This window comes from Pseudopipra pipra, chromosome 6 (assembly GCF_036250125.1).
Source record: "Pseudopipra pipra isolate bDixPip1 chromosome 6, bDixPip1.hap1, whole genome shotgun sequence".
Taxonomy (NCBI): domain Eukaryota; kingdom Metazoa; phylum Chordata; class Aves; order Passeriformes; family Pipridae; genus Pseudopipra; species Pseudopipra pipra.
The window spans coordinates 40,499,608-40,524,253 of record NC_087554.1 but is presented as its reverse complement, the minus strand read 5'-3'; the positions used below and the strand labels follow the sequence as shown (position 1 = coordinate 40,524,253).

Here is a 24,646-nt window from a genome sequence, read left to right as displayed (position 1 = left end):
AGGAATACTTTTTTTTTAAATAGAACTCAGTACGTATTTTTTTAAAATAGGAAAAACTCTTGTTAAGTCCTTACAATATATTAAAAACCAATTTCTGGGTACTCTGTAAATATGCTGCAGACATTAAAGTTGAAGACAAATATAGACAGGACAATTTGCATCAATTCAGCATCAACCACTTTGGAAGGGTAAGGGAGGGGTGTTTTGCAGCTGCCGAACGTAAAGCAGAGATGAGAAGTGCCAGACTGGCAAGAGGCTCTGCCTACACATTTGCCCATGTCCCAGCACTGAGTCTTTCAAAGGCTTATGTGCTCGTAATAACAAATGTGACAAAAAGTACTTCAGTAGACATGAACTTCAGGTTTTGGAGTTCAGTAAACTTTTAACAGGGAATCTTATAGTGGGAAAGAGAGTTCACTAACTCAGAGATTTCCCGTGGCTCTCAGTGAGATTTTGAAGCCACCTCTAAACCACCTCATCAGCCCTTACTACAGCATGAAACCTGATAGATGTGTAACAGACAAAAAATGAGAACCTTAATATTCTACTGTGCAATTATAAAGGCAAATACTCTGTTGCCATAGGATTGCCACAGGGCAAAAAGACAGTGAAAACCATCCATAGGAGATGGAAAGACTTTGTGCCTTGCACATGCAGAAAACAATTTCCATAACAGTACAGAGAGGCACACTGACTTGCCTAATAATGCAAAACTGCTAAAATGATCAGCTTCACATTGAGTAGGTAATGAGCTGACAAAGAAGGAATAATTTTAAAGAATGTTTTCTAAGTTCTGCCACACTTTCAGTTATAAATAAAATACTAAAAGAAATAACATTTCATTTGGTTTTCAATTTCAATTTTTGTTGGAATGCAAGTGACTTACTTCTGAACTTTTTCATTGGCCTCCCGCGAAGCTTCCAGGGCTTTCTGGAGCTTCATCTCTGTGTCCTTTTGCTCTGACCGCGTTTGCTGCAGCTGAGCTGCCAGATCTTCAATCTGGCGATAAGTTAGGGTCACAACATCCTCCCTGCCGTGCAGTCCAGCTTCAGAAGTACTGAAAGCACAGGTAGGTTGATTCTTCAGGCTCGTTCCTTCAGACAAAGACTTGTATAAGCTGGGAAAGCAAAATCATACACATTACTAAGTTTCAGTCTAAGGCTGAGCTGCAAGAATACTAAACTCAGTTTAATTAATACTTTTAATATTGCCATATATGGACTCACATGCACTACTAGCAAAACAAGTTTTATTTCAGAAGTGACTGAGAACAAAAAGAACAATCCATTTCCAGAAGTATTCTAGGAGTACATAACAACCACCAGAATTTCAAAAAATAAAAAAACCTATTGAGCAAAAACTTAAAACCCAGTATTTTTCAGCTGTAGCATCTTGCTGATCACCTTTGAGCTGCAGCAAAAAGTTGTTAGTGTGATTTACATCACGTTGAATTAATCACTGTAGGTTACTGATGTGGTATTAATTCATGTTACACAGGACTCGCTTTTAGCAAGCAGCAGACTCAATAGCTACAGGGAGTTTATTTGCAAAATGAGATTTTTTGATATAATGAAAGGAATAAAAAAATACAATGAAAAAATGAAAATAAATAAATCAGCAAGATTACTTAGAAATATGAATGATTTGCACACACTAACCAATTCTAAAGATCTTTGGTCAATACTTTTTGTGAGAGGAAATGTAAAATATTTCTTGAGTCTGGTTTGAATACGCTAGTAACACTTGTATTAAAATATTCCATGTCTTAAATAGCCTCTCTGTAGTAGACAGAGAAAGATGATCTGTCAGGGTTTTATCAGGGGACATTTCAATATCTACAGTGTCCTCCACCGTAATTTCTTGCAAGTTCCTTTCTGACCTACTGTATTGGCTTCACTCAGGCAAAAAGTAGACATGTTTGTCATCTATTTCACACTGTAGTCCCATGGACGTATATTCAACTCATTCAGTTTTACCCATGAATTTGAGATATGTTCATAGAGATTCCAAATTAAAGAGCACAAACCAAATACTCTTTCATAGCACAAAACAGAATACAGTATTAAATGCTTTGTATTTGTGTGCCAGAAAGTTCTGGGCAAAGCAAACATTATTTCAATGTGGATTTCTAGTAGCAGTGCTTACTTATTATAATATCAAGACAGTCCATATGACAGCTGCTAGTATGCAATAGCATATTTTATTTCTTTGTAGTTTATTAAGGTGATTGTATGGAACACTGTCTGTTCCAACAGACTAAGGAGAAAAATCATATATCAACTAAAATATAATATACATGGACAAAAAAATATGGATGAACTAAAAGAAACAGAGAAGTTAAAAGGTCAGAGTGTTGATGTGTCATTATGCCTACTAGCTGCGGTTATCTGAAAATAGTGTGAAGAACCTTTTCAATTAAATGAAGACATATTTAAAATATAAATATTTATAAAGGGACATTAAATTCCTAGAACAGACTAATTAAAAAAAATTCCTTTAGCAGTTCCCCATAAAATTTACTGACTGAAATTCCACTATGGTTGAGCATTGATCACCATGGAAAAGCACAAAGGTATGCAAATAATGTTGAAAGCAGGTTACCGAAATACCACTACTGCCCACTTCTTAAACACCTGGCACAAGATTAAAAAAAAAAAAAAAAAGACAGATGAGAAGCTAAACTGTTCCATGAATATATGGGTCCCTAATTAAAAAAAAAAAATAGAGGATAGCCTTAATATTCTAACTTGTTCACACCAGCTGAGAGCCTTTTCTTCAGAATATATGAAAAATATAGTAATTTATTTAGATTTTAAAATACTGTGTCTGTGTGGCTACAGCTGGGATCCTTCTCAAAGACTGGTCATGAACAATACAGGTTGTGATCTACTACTACATATCTTAACTCATAATGATTGCATCTGATTGGCCAATAGATTCTGACATCTATATTTTGTAGCCAGTGTTATTCCTCCAGATAAAGGCACTGTGGTTGATAGATATTTTAATTTAGTTTTTTTCCAAAAGAATGCAATTGCCAGACTTCCATCAATATGTGCTTTGCTAAAATACTTTTTAGTCCCTTCTGATACTAATTTGAAATTCCTTCATCAATGTCCCAATGATTATGTCTTCAAAGAATATTGATGATATAAATCAAAAATAAAAGGGAGTTCTAGGCCTGAAGAATGGGTCACAGAAGTATTCAAACAGTTCCTGTATTTCAGTAATTCACATGTTCTTTATAGTAGGCCTTTTGCTTTACTATGGCAGCACGGCCTCTTTTCTGCTCCAGCTTGGGTATGAGAGCTTCAAGGGCCCACCTTAACCGTGTCCAGGTGGAAGAAAAAGTGACATGGGATGATGTCACTTATGCAGCTCCTGCAGATAGCAAGAGGTTTCCTCAGCCCCCAAAGTCAGAGTAGCTTCAAGCCTGCTAAAAAATATCACCACTTGTAACTGCTCCCAGAGGGACTTGAGTTTGGCTGAAAATCAACCCTATGAAGTGCTGCTCCAAAAACACTTATTGCTTTGCCAGGCATACTTTTGCTGCGAGGTGGGAAATGATTTTCCACCTGAAGCAATTACAGAACAACACAGAGAAACGCTCCACTTAAAGGAAAAAAAAAACCAACAGCAAAAACCCAAACATTCCCTACACGTCCCCTCCCTCTTCCTCCACCCCAGTGATAAACATATCCAAAGGTCCCAAAGACATGTAGGTCTAACTTTGATTTTCACCACAAATGTTTTTCACACTTGAATAAGTTGTGTAGACCTCTTGGACCTTATCCTGCACTCAGGATGGCTTTGAAAAGTGTCCCCTAATACTGCTGAGTGCACTCAAAGACCATACAGCATCGATACCTTGAAAAGACTACCTCGAAGGTACTCTTACAAACATTGCAATAAGACGATATTAATAAAAAGCCCATAAGACCTAGAAGGACTTTGACATTTCACTGTAAAGTGGAGGATATAAAATGGTCAAGTTTGCGTTACATGTGAGTCAGGAGCCTGACAGCTGGTAGACTGGTAACTAGATGGCATTGCCCTACCATAGACAAATATTTTAAGAGCCTTCCTTCATCTGCAATTACACAAGTTAAGAGGACTGTGTTTTCTTCTCAGTAAAACCAACCAACCATCTCTCACTAATTTAATGGAAGGCAGCAGCTGTGCTAGACTCTAGTGCACAGGCCATGGACCGGGTTACAACAGGAATGCTCGTTGCACATAACTTTCCACTGTCACAGTCCATCGCAGTGTCGCTCTCTCATGTGTGGTGTACCCCATGCATTCTTAGCTTACGATGAGCTCATGCAACCTCTTTCTTTTTATATTCTCTCATCAAATCCAGTGATAAACACTTGTTGAACAGAGCCTGCTATTGATTTTCTTCTCTGTGGTGGTTGGTCATATAACTTCAGGATTTTACAGGATAACATGTTGACAGATAAGTGCTGATCATGCGTGTCCATACTGCCCAAAACCAATTACATGTGAGTATGGATCCACAGTAAGCAGAAAGTTGAGATTCAGGCTTCTCTCCTGAAATGATCTAGGGAAATCTGTGACCTGTACAAAGGTCTAAACAGTCTAGACACTATATGATGCAAGCACAGGTTCACTGGCAACAGTGAAAGCTCAAACTGACGGTCATCCATCTTAGAATTTCCATTTTTCAACAAATACAAATTAAAGGCTACTGGCAAACACATTTTTCCTCCTTGGGCCTCAGTCTCCTTGTCTTTAAATAAGAGCAATCACAATGCTACCTTTGAAAGGTGCTCTGAGCTTCACCAATGTCAAGAAACCCAGATTATGTCAAGCACAATCTGAATTTAGGACAAAACTGAACCCAGATGGTCTTCTGGTGATGCCAAGCAGCAAAGGATCTCTTTTCAGACTCATTTTCACTCTCCAGGACTACTACAGTACCCTTGCTATTTCCCTGTGACTAGCCAGTGAGAGGTATTAAGGTATTATATGCGAGTTAATCATTGGAGCCTTTCTTGAAGTTGAAGGACCAGTGAGACATGCTCTCAAACAAGAAATAACTGGAAACCATAATTCCATTACAAACCCTTCATTTAGGGAGTTCCACAGTAACCAAATGTCTACTGTTCACTTTATGCAGGCCCTGGGCAAATTGCTCAGTTAGCATAGCCCCATCTGAGTGATACGCACACGACATTCAGCACCACCTATCATTCCTCACATCCGTCCCACCACTAAATGGCCCAGGACCCCCACAAAACTAGTTTCTGGATTAATAGTGTTTGGTTAAAACAGAGCAAAACATACACAAAACTGATGAGTAGAAGGAAGGGTTTTTGAGGTCTTGGAGCTGTAGTGTTTCTCTTCTGCTAGATCACAGATCCATAATTAATAGCTTGTAGCTAAGGAATCCACCTGAATTCCCTGGGTACATGATGCACCTAGGGTTGGGGTCTCTATTAGCTCTAATTGATTTAAGACTGGAAGATGATAACTTAGCCTTTTTCACACATACATATATGTTTTTTCACAAACACAGATATAGCACACCCAAGTTTACAGAAGAGACTACTTTAGATTTTATGGTTTAATCTTGAATATTAGTTGATAGATGTTAACATTAATTACATATCTGTGCTAATTGCAAGAAACAGATTCCCAGGCTCTCAAATTTCTTCCACGAATTAGGAGACTGTGTTTTCAATAAAACACAGTTTTTCTAGGTTACATGTTTTTCCTAGAACCATCTTTCTGTAAAATGTTCCTGTCGTGTTTTGACAGGGAATTGGCTGTATCAGCATATTTTAGCCCAATCATTCACAGAGTGCACCCTAAAGGTTTGCTTCTAAGTAAGTAAAATTAACCTGAAATTAAAAAATGAATTTTATTTTGTGTGGTGTTTACTTTATCATACCAGAAGTTACACAAAGAATTTTGCTATCTTGTATCTGTTCTTCATTGTCAATTCATATGCTTTGGCCATTCTTAAGTATTTGCCAATGGCTTCAGTTAACAAAATAACTTTAACTTAGTATTTGTAGTACTGTAGTTATTCCCTACAGTAATAGATTGTTTAGGTAACACTGCAAACACAGAGGGAATCTTATCTATTAATCGAAGACAGAACTGGCACCAAGAGTGACCTCAATATTTGAATATAATGGATTTTTAAGATGGTGCCAGCAACTCTGTGTTTTACCACGTATCACAACCCCCTGTCTGCTTTTCTTGGGAAGTGTGAGCAGGGGCAGAGCAGCCCCTGGCTCGGCTGCGGGCGGTGGGCAAAAAAGAGGGGCACAGCTGGCTCACAGACAAGAGGTATTGCTGCTTTCCCCATCCCCAGGCTGAACTGGCAGCACCTGTGCCTCTCTGCTGGTTGCTGGAGGCCACTGGGTTGACATGGATCACCGAAGGGGTGTGTACGTGGGTGGTGTGGAGCCAGTGGCTCTGGCCTGGGGCCAGCAGGGAAATTGCCGATGTCAGGGATTTGCAGAAACACAAGCTTGGTGGAAGAGAGAGACAGAGGATCTTGTCCTAAAGGTCACAGTGATTTATTTTTTATTCCAAGAGTATGTTTTTGACAATATTTTTTACATCTGTTTAAAGAACAGTGCATAATTTTCCTCACAGTTAAACTTAATTAAGAAAGTGCTAAAATAATAGCCACTGGCATATAAGAAACAGAACTGGTAGAAAACAGTGTATTACTAGGTAATTAAAATCACTATGTATTTTTTGTCTTTTTCTGATTACCCTTGCCAAGAACTTCATTCTGAATGCTGTTGCTCACAAGGAAACCAGGCTATTATGGCATAAAGGAACATTAGGCCTTCTAACCAGGCATTTCAGGATCAGCTCCTGCAGTCCTACACACCCACCAACCCAGTCTGGACTTTCAGCAACCCCTTCAGCTCCCGCAGGCTTGGCAGCACCACAGGCATGAACCTTTGCTCTCCAAAATGCCAACCATGGAAATCTTTCCTGACAACAAAGAACGAGCACGTTCAAGAGCTAGGCATTTCTGCTAGGAACCTTAATCAGTGTCACCTGTCACCATAGTTTTGAGTTTAGATTTCTCTGCAGAACTAATAAAATCTAATAGAGATTTCTTTGTTAGAAATTATGCATGAAGTTAAGGCTAATTTGGGTTGGGCCTTTAGTTTTTTTTGGAGCTTCTCACTGGTAAAGATAATGGCTTCTCACTTCCATTTTAGACAAGTGACCTAGACACAGACAATTTTATTTCAAATGAACAAAATCCTTCTGCAAAAAGTAGCAATATTAGTGAATCAACTTGTATTAGATAAACTGCAAAAATTCCAATGAAGCAAATGAGAATCCTGACTCTGAAAACTGAAACAGTGAAGTGTCCACTCAGTGCAAAGGGGTACTTCATATATACATTTATACAAAAGCAATCTGATGGTGCTGATATATATTATAATGCAGGCATCAGAATCACCTGAAAACAAGCTCAATGTAATGACTATGTGCTGTTGACTTTTATTTTTGTCTCCAGGGAATAGTGTTTACTTTGCTTTAAAATTTATATGAGTCATTTTGTTATGTGCCTTTTTTTAATTAGTCTGAAGGAAACAGTCATTTGAGAAAGAGAACGGAAATCAATTCTGATTTGATACTGATAGCTACTGTGCGATGTAAACTGTGTGTTCTTTCTAATTAAATGTAAACACGTGCAGTTCTAAAGTCCAGCAGTGATGACAACAACTACTAGAAAGGATTGCCTAAGATCTGGTCAACTGATCCTTGTGAACCTTTTGTTCATACCGTAGGTGAGCTTGTGCAATCTGTCTCAGGGTGAATGCCAGTTGTAACTGACTTTATTTTAGGTCATCTTCAGAGAAAAGACTTGACAAGAATGTGGAGAGCTCTGTAATACCTCCAGTTACCCATTAACTATGTCCTTCTGATAGCTAATCAATAGAATTGCATGGAGCCAAACACACTGCACTGAACTGCCCCTCTTCCAAAAGCCAAGTCTTGGTAAATATTTAATGGCAGTAAAGGTGTTTTGACTCTTATCAATCTGATATGTTAAAGAACTCTTGAAAGAAACTTTATCTTGCTTCTCTCTGCATAAATAATTTGTTCGGTTACAATTTTAGTCTTATGCGAAAGCCTCTAATTTAATGATCTAATGCTTTTAAATCAAGGCTTTGGACAGAGAAAATGTAGTTTCAATCCACATGCCACAAAATAAATAAAAACCAAAGTTTATTTCCTTGATAAAATGCCAACTAGAAATATACATCAAGAAACCCAGCCCTTTATACTGTAGTAGTAAACACTGAGCCAGACTTGCTCAAAACCTGTTATACAAGTGCACATTTGAGATTTGCTTACAAGGCTTAAGTTTCTGTAAAATTCTTAGCTCTCATTCACATCAAGATGATGTAAGATTTTTAGCCTCTTTTCACCAGGGAAAAAACCCCAACTCTTAAAATAGCTATACTATGATCCAGAGACTTTCTGTACCCATATAGTGAATATTTCCAGCTTCAAGTGGGTATATTTTCATCTAATGAGTTTTATTAAGCATGTTTCTATTTTCTATTTTTTCCTGTACAAAGCAGCTTGTCTAGATCACTAACAGAGAAACACTTTTGTCCTGATCTTTTAACATCTACTGCAGATACCCCTCTGGTACAGCCAGGTAGGATTCAAACATCTCCTTAGGAACTTAGATGCCTCTGTGCTAACGTCACAGGATGGGGAATGGAGGAGTCTTCTGACCCCCTCCCACAGCACAGTCTTCCAGACTTCTCTGCATGATCCAACTTCAGTGTGAGCCTAAGTACTTTGAATAAACTGATTCAGCAATGGATCCAAGCTTTTTCTTGGAAAATAATCTGAGAATAAAACATTGATAGTGTTTCAGCTTCCAAAATGTGAATCACCATAAATGTTTTCCCAGAAGTACAAGCATTATTTTTTCCCCAGTGTTTACATGGCCTCCTTAGTGTTCTTGATGCCATTCAATAGATTCCAAAAATAAAGATCACTGGAATACTTTCCAAACACTGGCATAGATAAATTGAACAACTTGAAGTTTTCCAATCACTAGTAATTGCCTCTGATGAAAGCAGTATTAATTAAAATCATAAAGACATATAAATCAATCAAGTAGTAAAGCACATAGCACCATTTAGCAATGATCGGCTGAAGAAAGCCTGTTACTAATAACCTCAGAAAATATCTTGTACTTAATTCAATGTTATCTTTATAAATCAGACACGATCACGCATTTTATGGCTGCCCTGATTTGCTATTGTGATCGTTTGGCTTAACTCCCCCACTGAATCAGAAAAGTTAGAGATGAATCTGTCTTGGACCCAGAGCTGGAAGCCAGCCCTGCCTTCCAGCATGGCCAGGAACATCCAGCTGAGTAGATGGAAGAGAAGAGTCTCTGCAGAAGAAGGCAATTAGAAGAAATACAAAGAATGGAAATGGATTTCAAAGATGGAATAACCGAATACATATGGAATTTGAGTGAGGGATGATCTCATGGATGAGCTGAGTAGCCCTAAAGCTAGAAACTCTGTGTGACTAACCTGAGAAGGGGAATCACATGGGGCTCTGTCCCTTGTGTCTACTGTCTTGCTGAATAAGTGGGTTAAGTGGGTTAAGAATCTTTGAATGACTTTGTAAAAAAGAGGAAATGTAACTTTTTTAGTTCGAGGATACTTCCTTCCCTGACCCAGGAAAATAAACCAGAATATTTGAACACTTTTGTCTGATCTTTCTCAAAGGTGTTACGGAAAAATATTATGCAGCTCTGACCAAAGGCAAACATGGTGTCCTGTGCTCCAGCCATGTCCAGCGGTGGTCACTAGAGTGCCAAAAAGAGAGGTACTGATGAACTCTAGGTGATTGTGCCCAGCATATGTTTTCCTCCCTTTCTTGATACTGTGCACAGCAACATGTACCATTCTAGTGACTCACCAGGAGGACTGCACGTGCTGCAGTCTGAAATCATCTTCCACACTGGTACAGACACCTGTAATATCTACTCTAATGCTATCATGGCTTCTCCCATACAAAAACGCAGCTGTTTTTGAGGATTGCTATGCAGAATACACACTAAGCAAATCACCCCCTGAAAGCCATGTAAATGACACAATGGCAACTCAGTAAGTCATGTCTTACCTAGCTGCTGCTGCCAAACCCTTACTCGTATAAATCATACAGCTCCTTGGACAGTTAAGCGCTATGAAACAAGGCAGTTAAAACGATGGCTTAAATGATAAATGGAGCGCCTGGGAAATTTAATATAGGGGAAGTCTGCTTCCCTATTGTACCAATGCTTACTGAAGCAACTGGGCAGACTTGCCTGGGCCATTCTCCTTAACGTGAAACAAGGACACATGCTGAGGGAATGATTTAGTGGATTGGGTATAAGACCTCTGTCTTGAATTCCCTCTTCTATTTCACATCTTCTGTGTGGTACTGAGCAAGTCACAACATGCAAAGCTCAGCCTGCCATGCTGAAACCAGGAGTAAAGTTCTTTTCCCTAGCTCTTTGTCTTCTTTAAATTCTAAGCTTTGTGGGCCCTGGATTACTTCTTATTACCTGCACGTGCCGCATCTTCGAAAACTGAGGCGACAATCTCAGTTCACGTCTCACCACAAATTATTAATCATGGAAAGATACAAAAGAGCTAATTAACAGTATGCATGTGTTGGCAATACATACCTGGTTAACCTAAGCAGACAGACTCATATTTTGGACCTTAATGGAAAAAACAGTTTTTCACAAAAACCTGCCTCCTCACTGCAGGTTCAGCAACCATGGGGCATAGGCAGTCACAGCGACCTCCTGGGCTTTGTTGAGGTGCCACGAGCACAGAGCCTTGTTTTCTGAGATGGTCTTGCCTTTCTACCAGGCAAAAGGGGCCATCAACTGGAAGCCAAAACACAGAACTTACATACCTCTTAAAAAGCTTGAGTTTAGACTGCTGGCTTCTGAAGAAAAATCAGTGAAGAGAAGGCTCTGAAGCATAGGGGCTGGAAAGAGCTGTAAACAGTGCTGAATTAATTTCTGCATCCTAAAACTTTTAAATCAGCTTCCCTCACCTCTCTCTTCCTTTACCCTCATGGGTTTTGACTGTTGGGCTACTGAAATAAAATCTGTAAAAGAATAATATAGCTGTGAGCTTTAATTTTTAGTTTTTTCTTTTTTGCCAGCATATCATTTCTCTATGACCAGCAGGTAAAAGTGAAATACTGGAGCAGCAAATGTATTTGCTACCTACCATGCTTATACACATTCAACAGATATTATGCCCTCCTCTGATAGGAGCAGTAACATTGCTCAAGAGGGAGAACTAAATTCCTACACCACAACACTCCTCATTCTATTGTCACAACTGTAGAAATATAGTAAAATGACTCTTTTGGTAAAGACAGTAGGGAAGAAGAGCTAAATGGAAGAATATGTTTTTCTGTATCTCCATGAAAACCCTTAGGATGGAAGTCCTTTTTACAGAATAGGATTGAAACAAACAGAACATGATGTTTTATGAGCCTGTATAACACTAAGATCCTGCATGGCTCAGAAGCAAAAGAAAGATAAATCAGATAATATGAACCTTGTTACCCATCCTTCTTCCCACTCCTTTGAGTGAGGGACAAATTCACAGCACTTCTTCCTCTTTGGTGAGAGTTCCTCCCGAGTTCTATCTTCTTTAATGCTAGTGGAAGCCATCAGCGCATTTCCCATTGAGAACTAGGATAAAGCCTTGTGAAGAATGCCTTGAATTTATTTGTATTAAGAAGCTAAAGGCTGAGGCCGTCGGTAGGTGCTTACACTGTTCTGGGTGCCTAGTACAACTAAATACTTCCTAGAATTCTTGCTGCTTCCTTCTGATCTCTGGGAATGAAACATCAGAAGAGAAAGAATACAAGAAAATATTACTTTATACATCCAAAAAGAGGGGAAAGAAGAAAAAGTTCCTTCATGATTAAAAAGAAAACAATAAATAATCTAGATGTTTGAACTTTTGGCCTTAACCTTGCTTGTCTCAATGACCATGGGGTTGGTACAACACAAGTCCTTCATGGTGTATTTTCAATGCAATGTAAAGAGTTTTTACCTTAATGAGATATGTAAGATCAGAACCTATGAATCAACTTCATGATATGCCCCTAAGTTATTTTTTCATGGACAGCAGGTGAGCGGATGTCATTCCTGTTTAATCAGGAGTTAAAGCGTGTACAGTAATTCCTTATTTTCACAATATTCCTTCTGACAAAGATAACAACCATAAGAATGGCTCCCAGCTGGCTAAACCTGACATACAGGTTTTGTTAATAAAAAAATGCATGACTTAATTAATGAAATGGATCTATTAAGACTGTCCCCCAATCAACCACAATGGCCCCACCTACAGCTGAACTTCACATGACCTATCTTACGCAAAAAGAATTGTAATAACTTGCACTGGAAGCTGTTATAGAGGAAAGGTTGTTATGATGGAAAAATATGAGCCAGAAATGCATATAATGCCCCTAGAGGAGAGAGCTTAGTATTTTCACTTTTACTCAGTGTTTTCTTTCACAGTGAATAATTGAAACAATTTTGCTCAACTGTGTAAAATTATTTCATCAAGAATAATTACATTTGATCTATTAGCACCTGATACTATCTACCGTCTAAATTGCTTGCATTCAATCCATGAGTAATGTCAACAGTATTAACGTCCATTATGGAAGCATTAGCTGAGTAAAAATAATTTTTAAATGTTTGACATTCTTGTACCCTTTCTCTAGCACAGTGTTCAAAAGAAGTATCATTATACCAACATGTTCTTGGATTTTTTTTAAGGCCTGCCTTTATTCAAGTCTGCAAACTCAGGGTCTTTAAAATCACAATTTGCCTGTTTTGTTCTGGCAAGCATAAATCTGCAGCAATCCACTCATTTTACATTCTTCAGTGTTCCTGTCTATCTGTCCCACACTAATTGGCTGTCCAAATTCACTTCCATCAACTTTGGCAGGCTCCTTCACTAAACTAGTTTTTTTACCCCCCAATCATAAAGAGCCACACTGTTAAAAACAGAAAGAAGGAACTCTGTGACATTTCTACAACAAAGTTGGAGATATATTCATTAACTTGATCACACACGAACACACTCTGGCCCAAAACTGAACTAATGCAACAACTGAACTCACCTATCTGGAAAGCAGATACCTTTCTTTCTCTCTTGAAACCTTATTCAGATTTCAAAGATTTCTGAATTCGTGCTGCCTTTTAGCAGAGGAAATCTTATGAACTGTTTAAGATTACATTCTCACTGAAAGCGATGAATGCCACAGTCTTCTCCAGAATAAAAAGCTACTTTCTCTCCTTGAAATAGTAACTTTACAGTAATTTGGAGGAAGCAGAAGAAATAGTTGGTCTTTAAACATTAAATGTATTAATGGGGCACTCACAGTGTATGACTCGTCTGCAAAAAGCAGTTCAGTACTTGCATTTCAGGAGGACTGTTGCAATACTGTGAAAAATTTAGGTTTACACCATTTAAGATTTAGTAGAATCTAATAAAGAAAGCTTAAACCAATGTACTTTCCAAAAAATGCATGAGTAGCATTATTTACATCTTATAGCTAGGGGAATCGAAAGGCAAAGAAAAAACATTCCAAAAGAGGCCCTTCATTTCCACTCCCCAGACGGAGACCTTTAGGACTTGGTGTTCACAACTTTCAGGGACTTGCAACTCCAGATGAAAACAATGACAAACCAGAACACTCAAAGCAGGAGTCACCCGAGCACTTAAGCAGCATGTATAAAATCATCCACTTCTCCAAACTCATATTGCTCTTAAGTCCTGCTCAGTTCTCTGGAAACCTCAGACCTGAGTATATGGGTGGAGCATTTGGCAGCACTTGCTTGTTACATGGCATTGTGGGAAATGGAGCTTCTGCAGAGCTCAGAAAAATGATCCAAAAAAGAAGTGACACAGGCTACGTATGATGCTGGCTTGATTAGTAAAAATGTTTTGTGTGATGCTCTGGAGTGGAGAAAAAGAACTCTGATATATTAGGAGATATAAAGAGACATAATTCCTAAGGAGAGAAATTCTGTCTGCTCCCAAGACACTGTGAATCTGTTCTTTATAGTTTTCTTTCCCAGTCTTAGTTTTCCATGATTTATTGAGCCTTAAAATCATAGCACTTTGGTGAAAGCTTTGTGCATTTCCTTATCCTGAAGTTCTGACTCATTTAGGTCATTGGGAGGCAGAACAGTAACAGAGAAAAAATAACAGGACCACTTCAGAGCATACTTAAATCAGTGTGAGAACTCTCAAGTCCAAGGTAAATATATCTGTTCACAAGGAACCCCAGAAATGGAGACACTAAGAGAAACAGACATGTTCACTACATCCTGAGCTTTTAGTGTAGACCTTTGTCTTGTTTCACCTACTCTGCAAAAAATGAGTTCTTAGTGTTGTCTGAGGAAAAAAATTAGTTCACAGGAATCTGAAGAACAGAAATAAAATACTTATGCCTAGAGTTAGGGAAAACGTTCAGAAGTCATTTGTAAGAGCAGAGTAGATGACAGGACTGTTTAGATAGTAGACAAAACTTTGGGACACACAAATATTCTATATTCTATATAAAATTCCAGATGTTCTATAAATGAAAAAAGTCAGCTCACCAAAATAATCAGAACCCAGAATCTTTTATCAAAAGACAGTAACATCTTGCTTATGTTTATGATGAGTAAAATTCACTGGCTGTTCAGGTGCAGGCAAGCCTTCAGAGGGAGACTCTGGGAAAAAGAAATGAAGTATGACATTCTCCGAGTAAATATGGTGTGTGTGTGTGTGTGGAACAATTCACTTGCCGGCCCCATCAAGTCCTGACAAAAGGAATGTGAGAGCTGTTCCCAAGGTGAAAGAAGACAGGCTGAACAATGTGGTTAATGGGATCACATTGAGCTAACGGGATCACCATGACTTGCTTGACTTCTGTTGGTGCATGTCAAAACTCTGATGTGTTTTAAAATACATTCTACAACAGTAGGCTAAATCTTGAGGTGTTTTGGAAAGAATTTACATATCTTCGGATTTTGAGACTTGTGTGGAAAGAGTTGACAGGGCAAGAACACTTCAAGTTCAGAAATCTGCAAATTGTCAGAGCAGATTTTCTTCTGTCAGAGAAAGAAAAAAAAAAGAAACAGAAGGCTTGAACATGTTAGTATCTTATTAAACAGGCATTTATTGCTGCTGCCCTCACATAGACATGCAGAGGTTACAGACACCTCACACTTGCACAAGCCCCCAGTTGCTACCTCTCATAAGCCAGGTTTAGACAAGACAATAAACTCAACCACACTGTACCACCTAACTATGTGTTCATATTTGGCAAGTACTGACAACACTTGAGAATGCTGCAAATAATATTGTTGATTTCTAGAAGCTCTGGAAAACTTGCTTAGTGATCTTGATTATGGTACCCTGAAAGTATTCTTTAGATAATCTTGAGTCAACACATAAGGATTTAAAAATAAAATTGTACAGGTCTTAATGATCCAGCTTTGGCACTTAAGAGTTAAACTACTGCTCCAGAAAACAACTGGCTTTTCAAAGGGGCAGTTGCAGATCCCCTCCCAGCTCCCAACATGCAAACTCAGGTGCCTAAACTTATGAACATGAGACTGAAAATTTTGGCCCCCCTATTTAACAGGCAGATCTGCTGGGAGGCCTCTTGTAACCAGATTTTTTTTAAAGCCTTATATTATTGGACAGATACTGGCCCTAGTCCAATCCACAACAGCAAGTCCAAAGAAACAGCTCAGAGCAAACCAGCAGCCTTATTAGCTTTTAAAGATTTCATTTTCAAGAACTCAAGACCCTTTATTGACTAATGAAAGGTTGGGTCCCCAAGCCCACAGACTGATGTTGCTTGGAACATATTTTAATCATTTTGGAGTGCTAGCAGCCATCTGTCTAAAGAGCTTTGATGGCATAAATGCACTCTGAACTGCAGCTCCTTCTGACACCAAACACTCCAAAAGTAGGCATGGCAACTTTTAGACAACTCGAGGCCTTGCAATATGATAAGGCTGCTTTTATTATTTAGCACATCATTACATTTAATGACACCACAGATAAGAGATACACTGAAAAGATACCATTGTCATCACCTATCTTATAATAGCAACATCCAACTGTGACTTTTCTTTGTTTCCACCCAACATTTGTTACTTACTATGCTATTTTAAAAGAATAGATAAATGAAATAAAAGGATTTTTTTCCTGCTACAAACACCAGAAATATTAAAAAAAATGTATTTGACAAAAAATAATACGAAAGACAAACGAAGACTCTTTTTTTTCTTAATAGTTTCCTACTTAGTTTTTAAAAACAGTGATATAGAAGACAAGTAAAGAAACCCCAAATAATCTACTGTATTTACAATTTAGGCTACTGACTGTTGGGCAGATATTGTTTGTACATACAAGTTTACTTTGACCAGCACTGAATACAAACTTACATTGAAAAGAGATCCTTTACTTTTACAGCTCTTAACATGAGAACGTTTATAACAAATTTTACACAATTCTCATTATTATTTCCTACTCTTGAAACAATTCGGCCATCTCAAAGCTTATTTTGTGGTGATCAGTGTTTTTGTTGTGGTGTCTACTGAACAGTACAGACACATATTATTAACCCTGAAAGCTTGGAAACAACGACAGCGTCAAGTGTGAAGAAAAACTATTTAAATTACTGGAGTCAAGAAATTCTCTTAAAAATCAAAGCAGCAGCCCTAAGACACTGGTAAAAACTGCAAAAAAATGGCTCTCTTCATGATGGGAGAGACACTGCGGTGGATCCTGTGTGGTAGACCATGACTTTATTTGCTCCAAATGTCAACTCTAAAATTACAATACTAGCAGGTTTCTTTTCTTTCTGAGATCTCATTCTTGGCTCTCTTACTTAGGACATTAGCTACCAGTTGCCAGGAGAAGCTTTTACTATTTCATGGTGCAATATTGTATTTTTCAATTCACAACTGACATAATAAATGTGGGTAGCTAGCAGTGTGAAGAAGGTGAAATAAATAAATAAATAAACACGGCATTTGTCAATCATGGAAACATTTGTGGCTGGCTATGCTCTAATGTGCATCACTGATACAGCACAGACTAAGAGAAAAGAAGACAAAACCATAACATGAAGTGGCTCAAGTCGGGGAAGAGTTTCTCTAAACTCTCTTTGCTGACAATGAAAATATACCACTGATGATTCACTCAGCATAATTCCCTCCCTCTCCTCCTGTAGGTTTTCCTTCCAAACTCAGAGCGAGAAAAGCTCCTCTGCTAGCGAAATAGCAGCTCTGTACCACTGCTCATGTGCCTCCTTGGTAGTGTTAGGAAAAAAACAAGTGGCTCTGTACTAGTTCTCCTTCCTATCATGACTATATGAACTGCAGCTTGTAAAAGCAAACTATTACGAGTATGTTACACTTTACTCAAATATTTGAAAGATTCAGAATTGTGCAAATCCCAGCAGGCCCACTCACTCACTGGAAAACTGTGGTTGGAGCTTCCAAGTTGGTCTTTACTCTCTCAAAATGAGAGCCTTCACACCTATGCTGGAAGAATTACCCACACCAGATGAGTAACACATCACTATGGAATGCTGGACACAAGGTTAAACACCTTCAGCTTCCAAAACACAAGACCTCTATCACATTAGTTGGAAATGCATGACATGCATGTATCAATTTAATAAAAGCTCTAAGTTTATAGACAGGAACTGAACAAAGAAAGTACCTTACTTTTGACTTTGTTTGCAAACACAACAGGTGGGCAGTCTTCTGGCTTGTAATATGTAACAGGCAGAGGACTCCTCCTGCTACCTGCATTCCTAGATACTTCCTAGCAGTTTGCTACAGTGAGCAGTGTTAAGCGCAAAGTAAGAAAAGCAATGTTATGTCTAGCACTGGCTGAAAATTGCTCATGTGGGAAGTCTTCTCATCAAAGAGTTTGTTTTTTATTGGGAGATGTAAATTCCAACACTAAAATATATGTTGCCTTCCTGTGGCAAATTTGTAAGTGAAAATTTTTCTTTCACCTTAATATTTCAACTTGAAGTGCCATTTTGTTTCAGTTCTTCAGCTGAAGAGAACTAAACTGAAACACATCAAAGTGATGATTTTTCAAAATTATTGAACTGACATTTTAACATAAAAACATGTCCTGTGAAAAACCAACAAAAAATGAAATGGCATTTAAAGTCCTCCTGACAATGTTATTACCTTATTTCTAAAAATCGTATTAATAACAAAAGAATTCCCATTCATACAATATTTACAGGGCAAGCTGAATTCTTTTTTTACACTTTTAGATTTTCATTCTAATTTCTCAGGGGAAAACAGTCTTCCAAATAGCTCTTATTACACACACAGTTTTCCTGTGTTTCTTAACTTGCTCTAGAGAGGGCTGTTTCTTATCTTGTATCTGTTTTCCTTCCCTCATTTTAAAGCAGGAGTACCTGCATTTTCATAGTCTCTAAAGGCGTTATGCAAAATGGTAAAACTTCTTATTCAGTTTATACAAACAAAGCAGCTGAAGCAGAGTTTAGTGATGTGATTCATCTATATTCATCCAGCACTTCAGTGGTAGAATCAGATTTCGTAGCCTCTGGCTGCATACCCTTTCTACCAGACAGCAGATTTCATAATCCTGCATATGTTCTTTATAGATTCTCCAATTTTTCTTTTGAGTATTCTTACATTATATAGAATACATATTAACTCTAGTGATCTCAATGTCCTAATTTTTACAAGTATTTCTATAGGAGTATTGTATTGCTAATCTACTTTGTATTGCTAATCTACTCCAAACTACCTGTAGCAGTCAGTGGGTTGATTGCAGGTAGTTCTTCCATTTTATCAGGCTTTAACAAATTTCAAAACCAGATCCTATACACCTCTAACTACGTGCTTATTCCAAAAAGCACAGCACAAAATTACCCTTCTTAGACTTTTCAGCTCACTGAGAAACCAAGGAAGTCCTAACAGAAAATTACAGAGAGCAGAGGTAAAAAGCGTGAAGGAACCAGCCAGGCAAAGGAGAGCTGTGAACGGAAAGCTAGTAGGGCCATGTATACAATCATGAGATCATATCAGCATCCAATGGCAAGGAATTCCTTTCTGTAAAGTAAATCGTTAGTCTTAGAGAAGAACAGAAACCCATTTGAAAAGGTCCATTACAGCTAAAAAGACAAAGTAAACACTGTTTTAATTCTCATTACCCCACAACAGCAAATAGGTAGAGAAGAAGTCTGCTCAAGTCTGATGAAATACAGTGTAAGGACTTGCCCAGTGTTTTTAGCTTTAATGTACTTGGCACAAAAAGTGACTGGTTGGTCCTCAACTAATCTTCAAAACTTAAGAAACTTTTCCACTATAACACAGCCAATAACAGAAGCAGTAGGAAAATTAGCACAGTACACGGTACAAATTAAAACTGCATCACAGAGTGTGTTAGGCGCTTCAGTCCATATTCATGCTACCCATGTTTCTCCTCAGACCTGCTGCTTAGTCTTTTGTATCGGCAAGGCACCTCCGAAGGCCAAGAGCCAGCCCCTGGAAACATTAGGCACAAAGATTTCATAAAGTGTAGGTCAGATCAATCCACATCTGAGTCAACAGCAGCACAAGGCAATTTGAGTGTACTACATTCACCGCTGTACTGATTGCAGGGATAGTGCCTTGTTATTCCATCAGGTGCCTGGGATCTCTGACAGTTTAGTGCTTCCTTTCTCTCAAAGTCTTCATAAATCACTAAAGTTGAGTTGGAAATTGTTTTTCCATACTACAGTTTTTTTCTCCAGTGAGATGGGGAAACTTTCAAAATTGTGTCAGGGCAAAAAAAAAGAAACATTCAAAAGTATTTTTTTGAGTGTGTTTCTAAATGAATGAGAGACAGAGAAAGACTGGAGAGCAGTTGGATGGCTAAAATTTTTCATTGAGAGCCAAAAAAAGGACACCTCTAGCCCCTAGTAGGTTCAGATACTGCTTTGCCTTTTCATTGCCTGCCAAATAGGCACTGTAAACACCAAGCCTATGGTATACACTGGAGCTTTTCTCTACCATCCCTCTTCTGTGGAAACGGTCAAATATTAATTGGAGTACAGATGTGAGTTTGATCTGCCACACTCCCAAGAAATTTTTCTATCCACTGAATTATTTATAAAGTCAGTCTCCCCAACTCTATTATTGTTAGAAAGATGAACAAATGCAGAAACTGAGACAACAATCAATGAGAGGCTTGAGAAAAAGAAGTCAGGAATGAGGCAGAGGGGGAAGAGGATAATAAACCCAATAAAATGTGAAATATACAAGGATAACACCTACAACAAGGGAAGGCTCTGCCTCACTGCTCACTTGCACCAGGACACTCAGAAGTACAGCGATCTCAGTAGTGCCAGTAAAACTTCATGAAGCTCCTTTGCCAATGCAGAGCAGCTTATTGATCTGCCTTCCCCTCTTTAGCTGTCTGATCCAGTTCGTGAAACAGCCCCCAAACCTTGGACTTTTATCTCCTGTAACACTAACAAGAGCTGTGATTGCACAAGCAATAAAGTGACAAAGGGAAAGAAGTCAATAGGGGCTTATTAGTGGGAAAATGCCCATGAGATTACAAAATGAGAAAGACCCATGAACTTAAAATCCCAATTCTTGTAGGGCTGCAGCACCCCACTAGAAAGTGGCATGAGAACAGAGGAGTAGATTGAAAATACAAATTCTAATTCCTGGTTCCAAATTACCAGGGTGTTGGCTCCCCTCACCCCCAAAAATCAACTAATAATTCACTGAGACTTCCATGGGTTCCTGAGATAAGGTGTAGTTTTAACCAGTCTGATTTAAAAGACAGCACTGTCCCACCTCACAGATTTTCTACTAATTTCAGCACTCAGTTCAATAAACAAACAGAAAGAAAGCATATACATATTAAAAAAAAACCCAAACCACAAACAAGGGCTAAGTCTTCATCCCTTCCAAATCTCCCACAGAAATCAACTGGACTTTATATGTAGAGAACAAATTAAGAAATATAGTTTGGATGGTACCTGACCTTATTTATAATAATGAAAGACAAACAAAAACCTTAGTATTCCCTTAAGGAGCCACTGTTTTCCATATATTTGGCAGTACCAAACTGGAGCAGGTTATTTAAAAGAAGACATATGACACTGTCTCCCACTGCATAATAGATCCAAGTACCTTATCTCTTCAGTATAAAAGACAAACTCTTCTGTGCTTGGAAGTGGTAAATTTAATTAGTTCAAGATTTATGTTTAATGTCAGGTGTCTGAAACTCTTGGACAAAACAGAAGTCACTGCTGCAAGGACAGAGAATCCTTAAAACACAACCGCTGTCTTCTCCATGATCTCCCCAAAACAGTTCAAAAAGAACAGTAGGGTTTACAGCGATACCATTATCTGGTCATTCTTCTTACTGACTGCAATTATACAATGTTGTGTCTAAAGCAACCAGTACTGAAACAACGACAGCAACTGCCAGAACTGCAGCAAGCAGACAGGATGAAAAGAGCAGGAAAATGAGTCAACAGCCATAACTGAAAAAGTGAGATAAAAAAACAGGCATGAAAAGATCAGTTCTCTGAGGTATGAAAAGATCAGTTCTCTGAGGTAAATTGCAGGGACAGGTGCTCAAGGTAGCCCAATATTGCTTTGGAGGAAGGACTGAGATCACTACTCTGCATAAGTGGTTGCAGCTTCACTAATCCCACTGTAAATGGGTTCCAGATCATTTGGTCTGGGAAACTGGATGTTCAAGTAGTCCAGTCTTCTGCTACATATCATTCTCCTCTGAGAGAAATCTGGATTGAGAGAACTCTCAAAAAGACTGCGAGATGGCAGAACAAACAGGCTGAAATGTTTGAGCAGGGGTCAGTCAGAGTGCAGGAGTCAGAATTCTTAAGCAATTGTATTCTGACTTGCTACTGCAGTGGCTGTGAAGATGAATATTGACCTGTTAGGTAGAAATATTTTATAGTTTTTAAAAGTCCTTAAGACCAGAATGAGAGCAACAGTCTAACAGCAAGAACTAAACCGTTCTATATCCACACACAGCATCCATGGAGCATGGTTGAAATGGTACCATCTGAGTATTATATTCCATAACATCAGTCACGAAACTATAGAATGGAATTTAACCAAAAACACACAACTGTATTCAAAGCTTGAACAGAAAACAACCTTTTTGTCTGGGACTGCAAATAAAGCCTCATCTAATTCTCCTGTTATAGGGTGATTCAGTTCTGTAATTAAAATGAAAATTGAGTTTGTCCCTGTACCTGTAAGTCTTTCATTTGAGGAAATGACAAAAATACTTCTTGATTTTCTACTTTCACAGCTATTGATTTCAATCTTTAAAAAGATGAACCTCCTTGTTATTTTACAAGAGACTTTGTGGGAAAAATATATGGATCTCAATAAAAATCATTGTTATTTAGACCATTTGCTTGTGTCACTTATACATGAATTCCAATTTAACTGAAGCACTGGAAACACTGAAACTTGTAGATTTGAATTCTGATAAATCTCTTCAACACTTTATAACTTATAAAAGTGATACAACTGGTTAGGGAGCAAGAAAACTGCTTGCATTGCTGACAGAGAAGCTACCCATATTAACTGAAAGTTTGAATCTAAAAATATTTATTTCAGGTCGTACTAATTGAAGTTATTCTTCTATTTCTTTATTGAAAAACATCACATCACTGTAAATTAAGCCATCTTTTTCTCCCATGCTGGCCATAACTTACAGATTCCAATTACTCTGCAACATTGTACTTGTTTTGGCTTTGATACAGTTAATTTTCTTCATAGTAGCTGGCATGGGACTACATTTTAGAAAAAGTGTTGATATAACATGTATGTTTTAGTTATTCCTGAGCAGTGTTCACACAGAGTCAAGGCCTTTTCTGCTTCTCACACCACTCCACCAGGCTGGAAGTGTGCAGGAAGTTGGGAAGGGACACAGCCAGGACAGCTGACCCTAACTGACCAAAGGGATATACCATACCATATGGTGTGATGCTCAGCATAGAAATCTAGGGGAAGAAGGAACCTGATTATAAAAATGGACAGATCACATAACCGAAAAATATGCAAATAAAATTTTGTGATGATGTTCAAACAACGGAGCTATATGAGAAAGAGGTAGTGGGATTAACAATCCCACATACTTCAAAACTGATTATTTGGATATAACCTTCTTTGGTCACTGAGGATCTATGATTTGCATTAATCCCTAGCATAAAGAGTGGTGTGTTGAAATAATTAGTAAGCTAGAAACTCTACGCTGTTCCTATTATGCAAATTTTTATTTCTGATATGTATTTTTGAGTTAGGGTCCAGAAAGCACAATTTTCCTTTTGAAACTTGACACAGAAGCAATACAATAAGAACAAACAGAAGCAGAAAACCTGCCAAACTTTATTCAGAGCCAACTTCTTCTCCTTTCTGTATCTGAACTAGATTCTTCCTCCTTTTTCTTCTTTTTAACTTCTCTTTCCTTTTTAAAGAAGACTGAAATTGTTCTGGGATGTGTTTTCTTTCAGAAAGTCAAAACTCATAAGGAAATCAATGTTTCATCATTAATTCCACAAAAACTCATTTTAATTTTGGTTTGAGTCATTCAGGTTTTCCACGGAACTCCAGTTTCAGTTAGGATTCACTTTTCACTTCATCTGAAAAGCAGTATGGTTTACAACATAGACTTCTTTCAAAGTTGGAGAAAAAAAATGAATGTTTTCAAACAGCAGCAGTTATCAGATCACAGAATTGTAGAATAATCAAGTTGGAAGTAACCACTGGCAGTCTCTAGGCCAATCAATCTTGCTCTCAAAGTGATATCAACGAGATCAGACCATGTTACTCATGATTTTATCACGTCAGGCATTGGAAATCTCCAAGAATAGAGACTGCAAAATCTCTCTGGCAATCTGTTCCAGTGATGGACGGCCCTCATGGCAAAAAAGTTTTCCCTTATAACCTGACTGAAACAATCTTGCTTCAATTCAAGTCTGTTTTCTCTCACTGTTGTGATGGAGCACTGTCAAGAGCCTGTCCTTCTTGACAACCTCTGCATAGACTCTGTCAGGCTGCTGTTAGGTCTCTCTGGAGCCACCAGAGAAAGAAATATTTTTTTCTTTCCCAGGCTGTACAAGAGCAGTACCCTCAGTCTCTCTTTACAGTGCAAATGCTACGGCTTCCTGATCACACTGGTAGTCCAAACTCGCACATGTGACATATATTCTTTTCTGTCTCATTTAGCATGTGTTCAAAGTACTGTCACCCTATTGCATGACAGAGGCTGCAGATGTTCATGGAACGTAGGGCAAACTGTAACCAAAATGTTAAGAAGTTCATAAGAATCTTCAAAATGATGCAATTAATTTTTAATCAAGGCAAAAGATAGGCATGAGACATCAAATGTTGCTGCTTATGCATTTACAGGAGTCCTTCCTGTTGCCTTTTACCTCCCTCACCAGGTTCAACCCTGGGTGGTCTTTGGCTTTTCAAGTCATGCCTCTGTATGACAGACAGTGTCTCCATACAGAGAGGTTGTGGAGTCTC

At 38.3% G+C, this 24,646-nt stretch overlaps 1 protein-coding gene across 4 annotated transcripts in view; it reads right to left on the bottom strand.

Moving 5' to 3' along the window:
* MIPOL1 (mirror-image polydactyly 1) overlaps positions 1 to 24,646 on the bottom strand; it is a 188,782-nt gene that overhangs the window by 25,324 nt on the left and 138,812 nt on the right. For all 4 annotated transcript variants that reach the window (XM_064658645.1, XM_064658644.1, XM_064658643.1 and 1 more), the window contains one exon: positions 887 to 1,117. In XM_064658645.1, the coding sequence (XP_064514715.1) occupies positions 887 to 1,117 (231 nt within the window). The remainder of the gene's footprint in view (positions 1 to 886; positions 1,118 to 24,646) is intronic.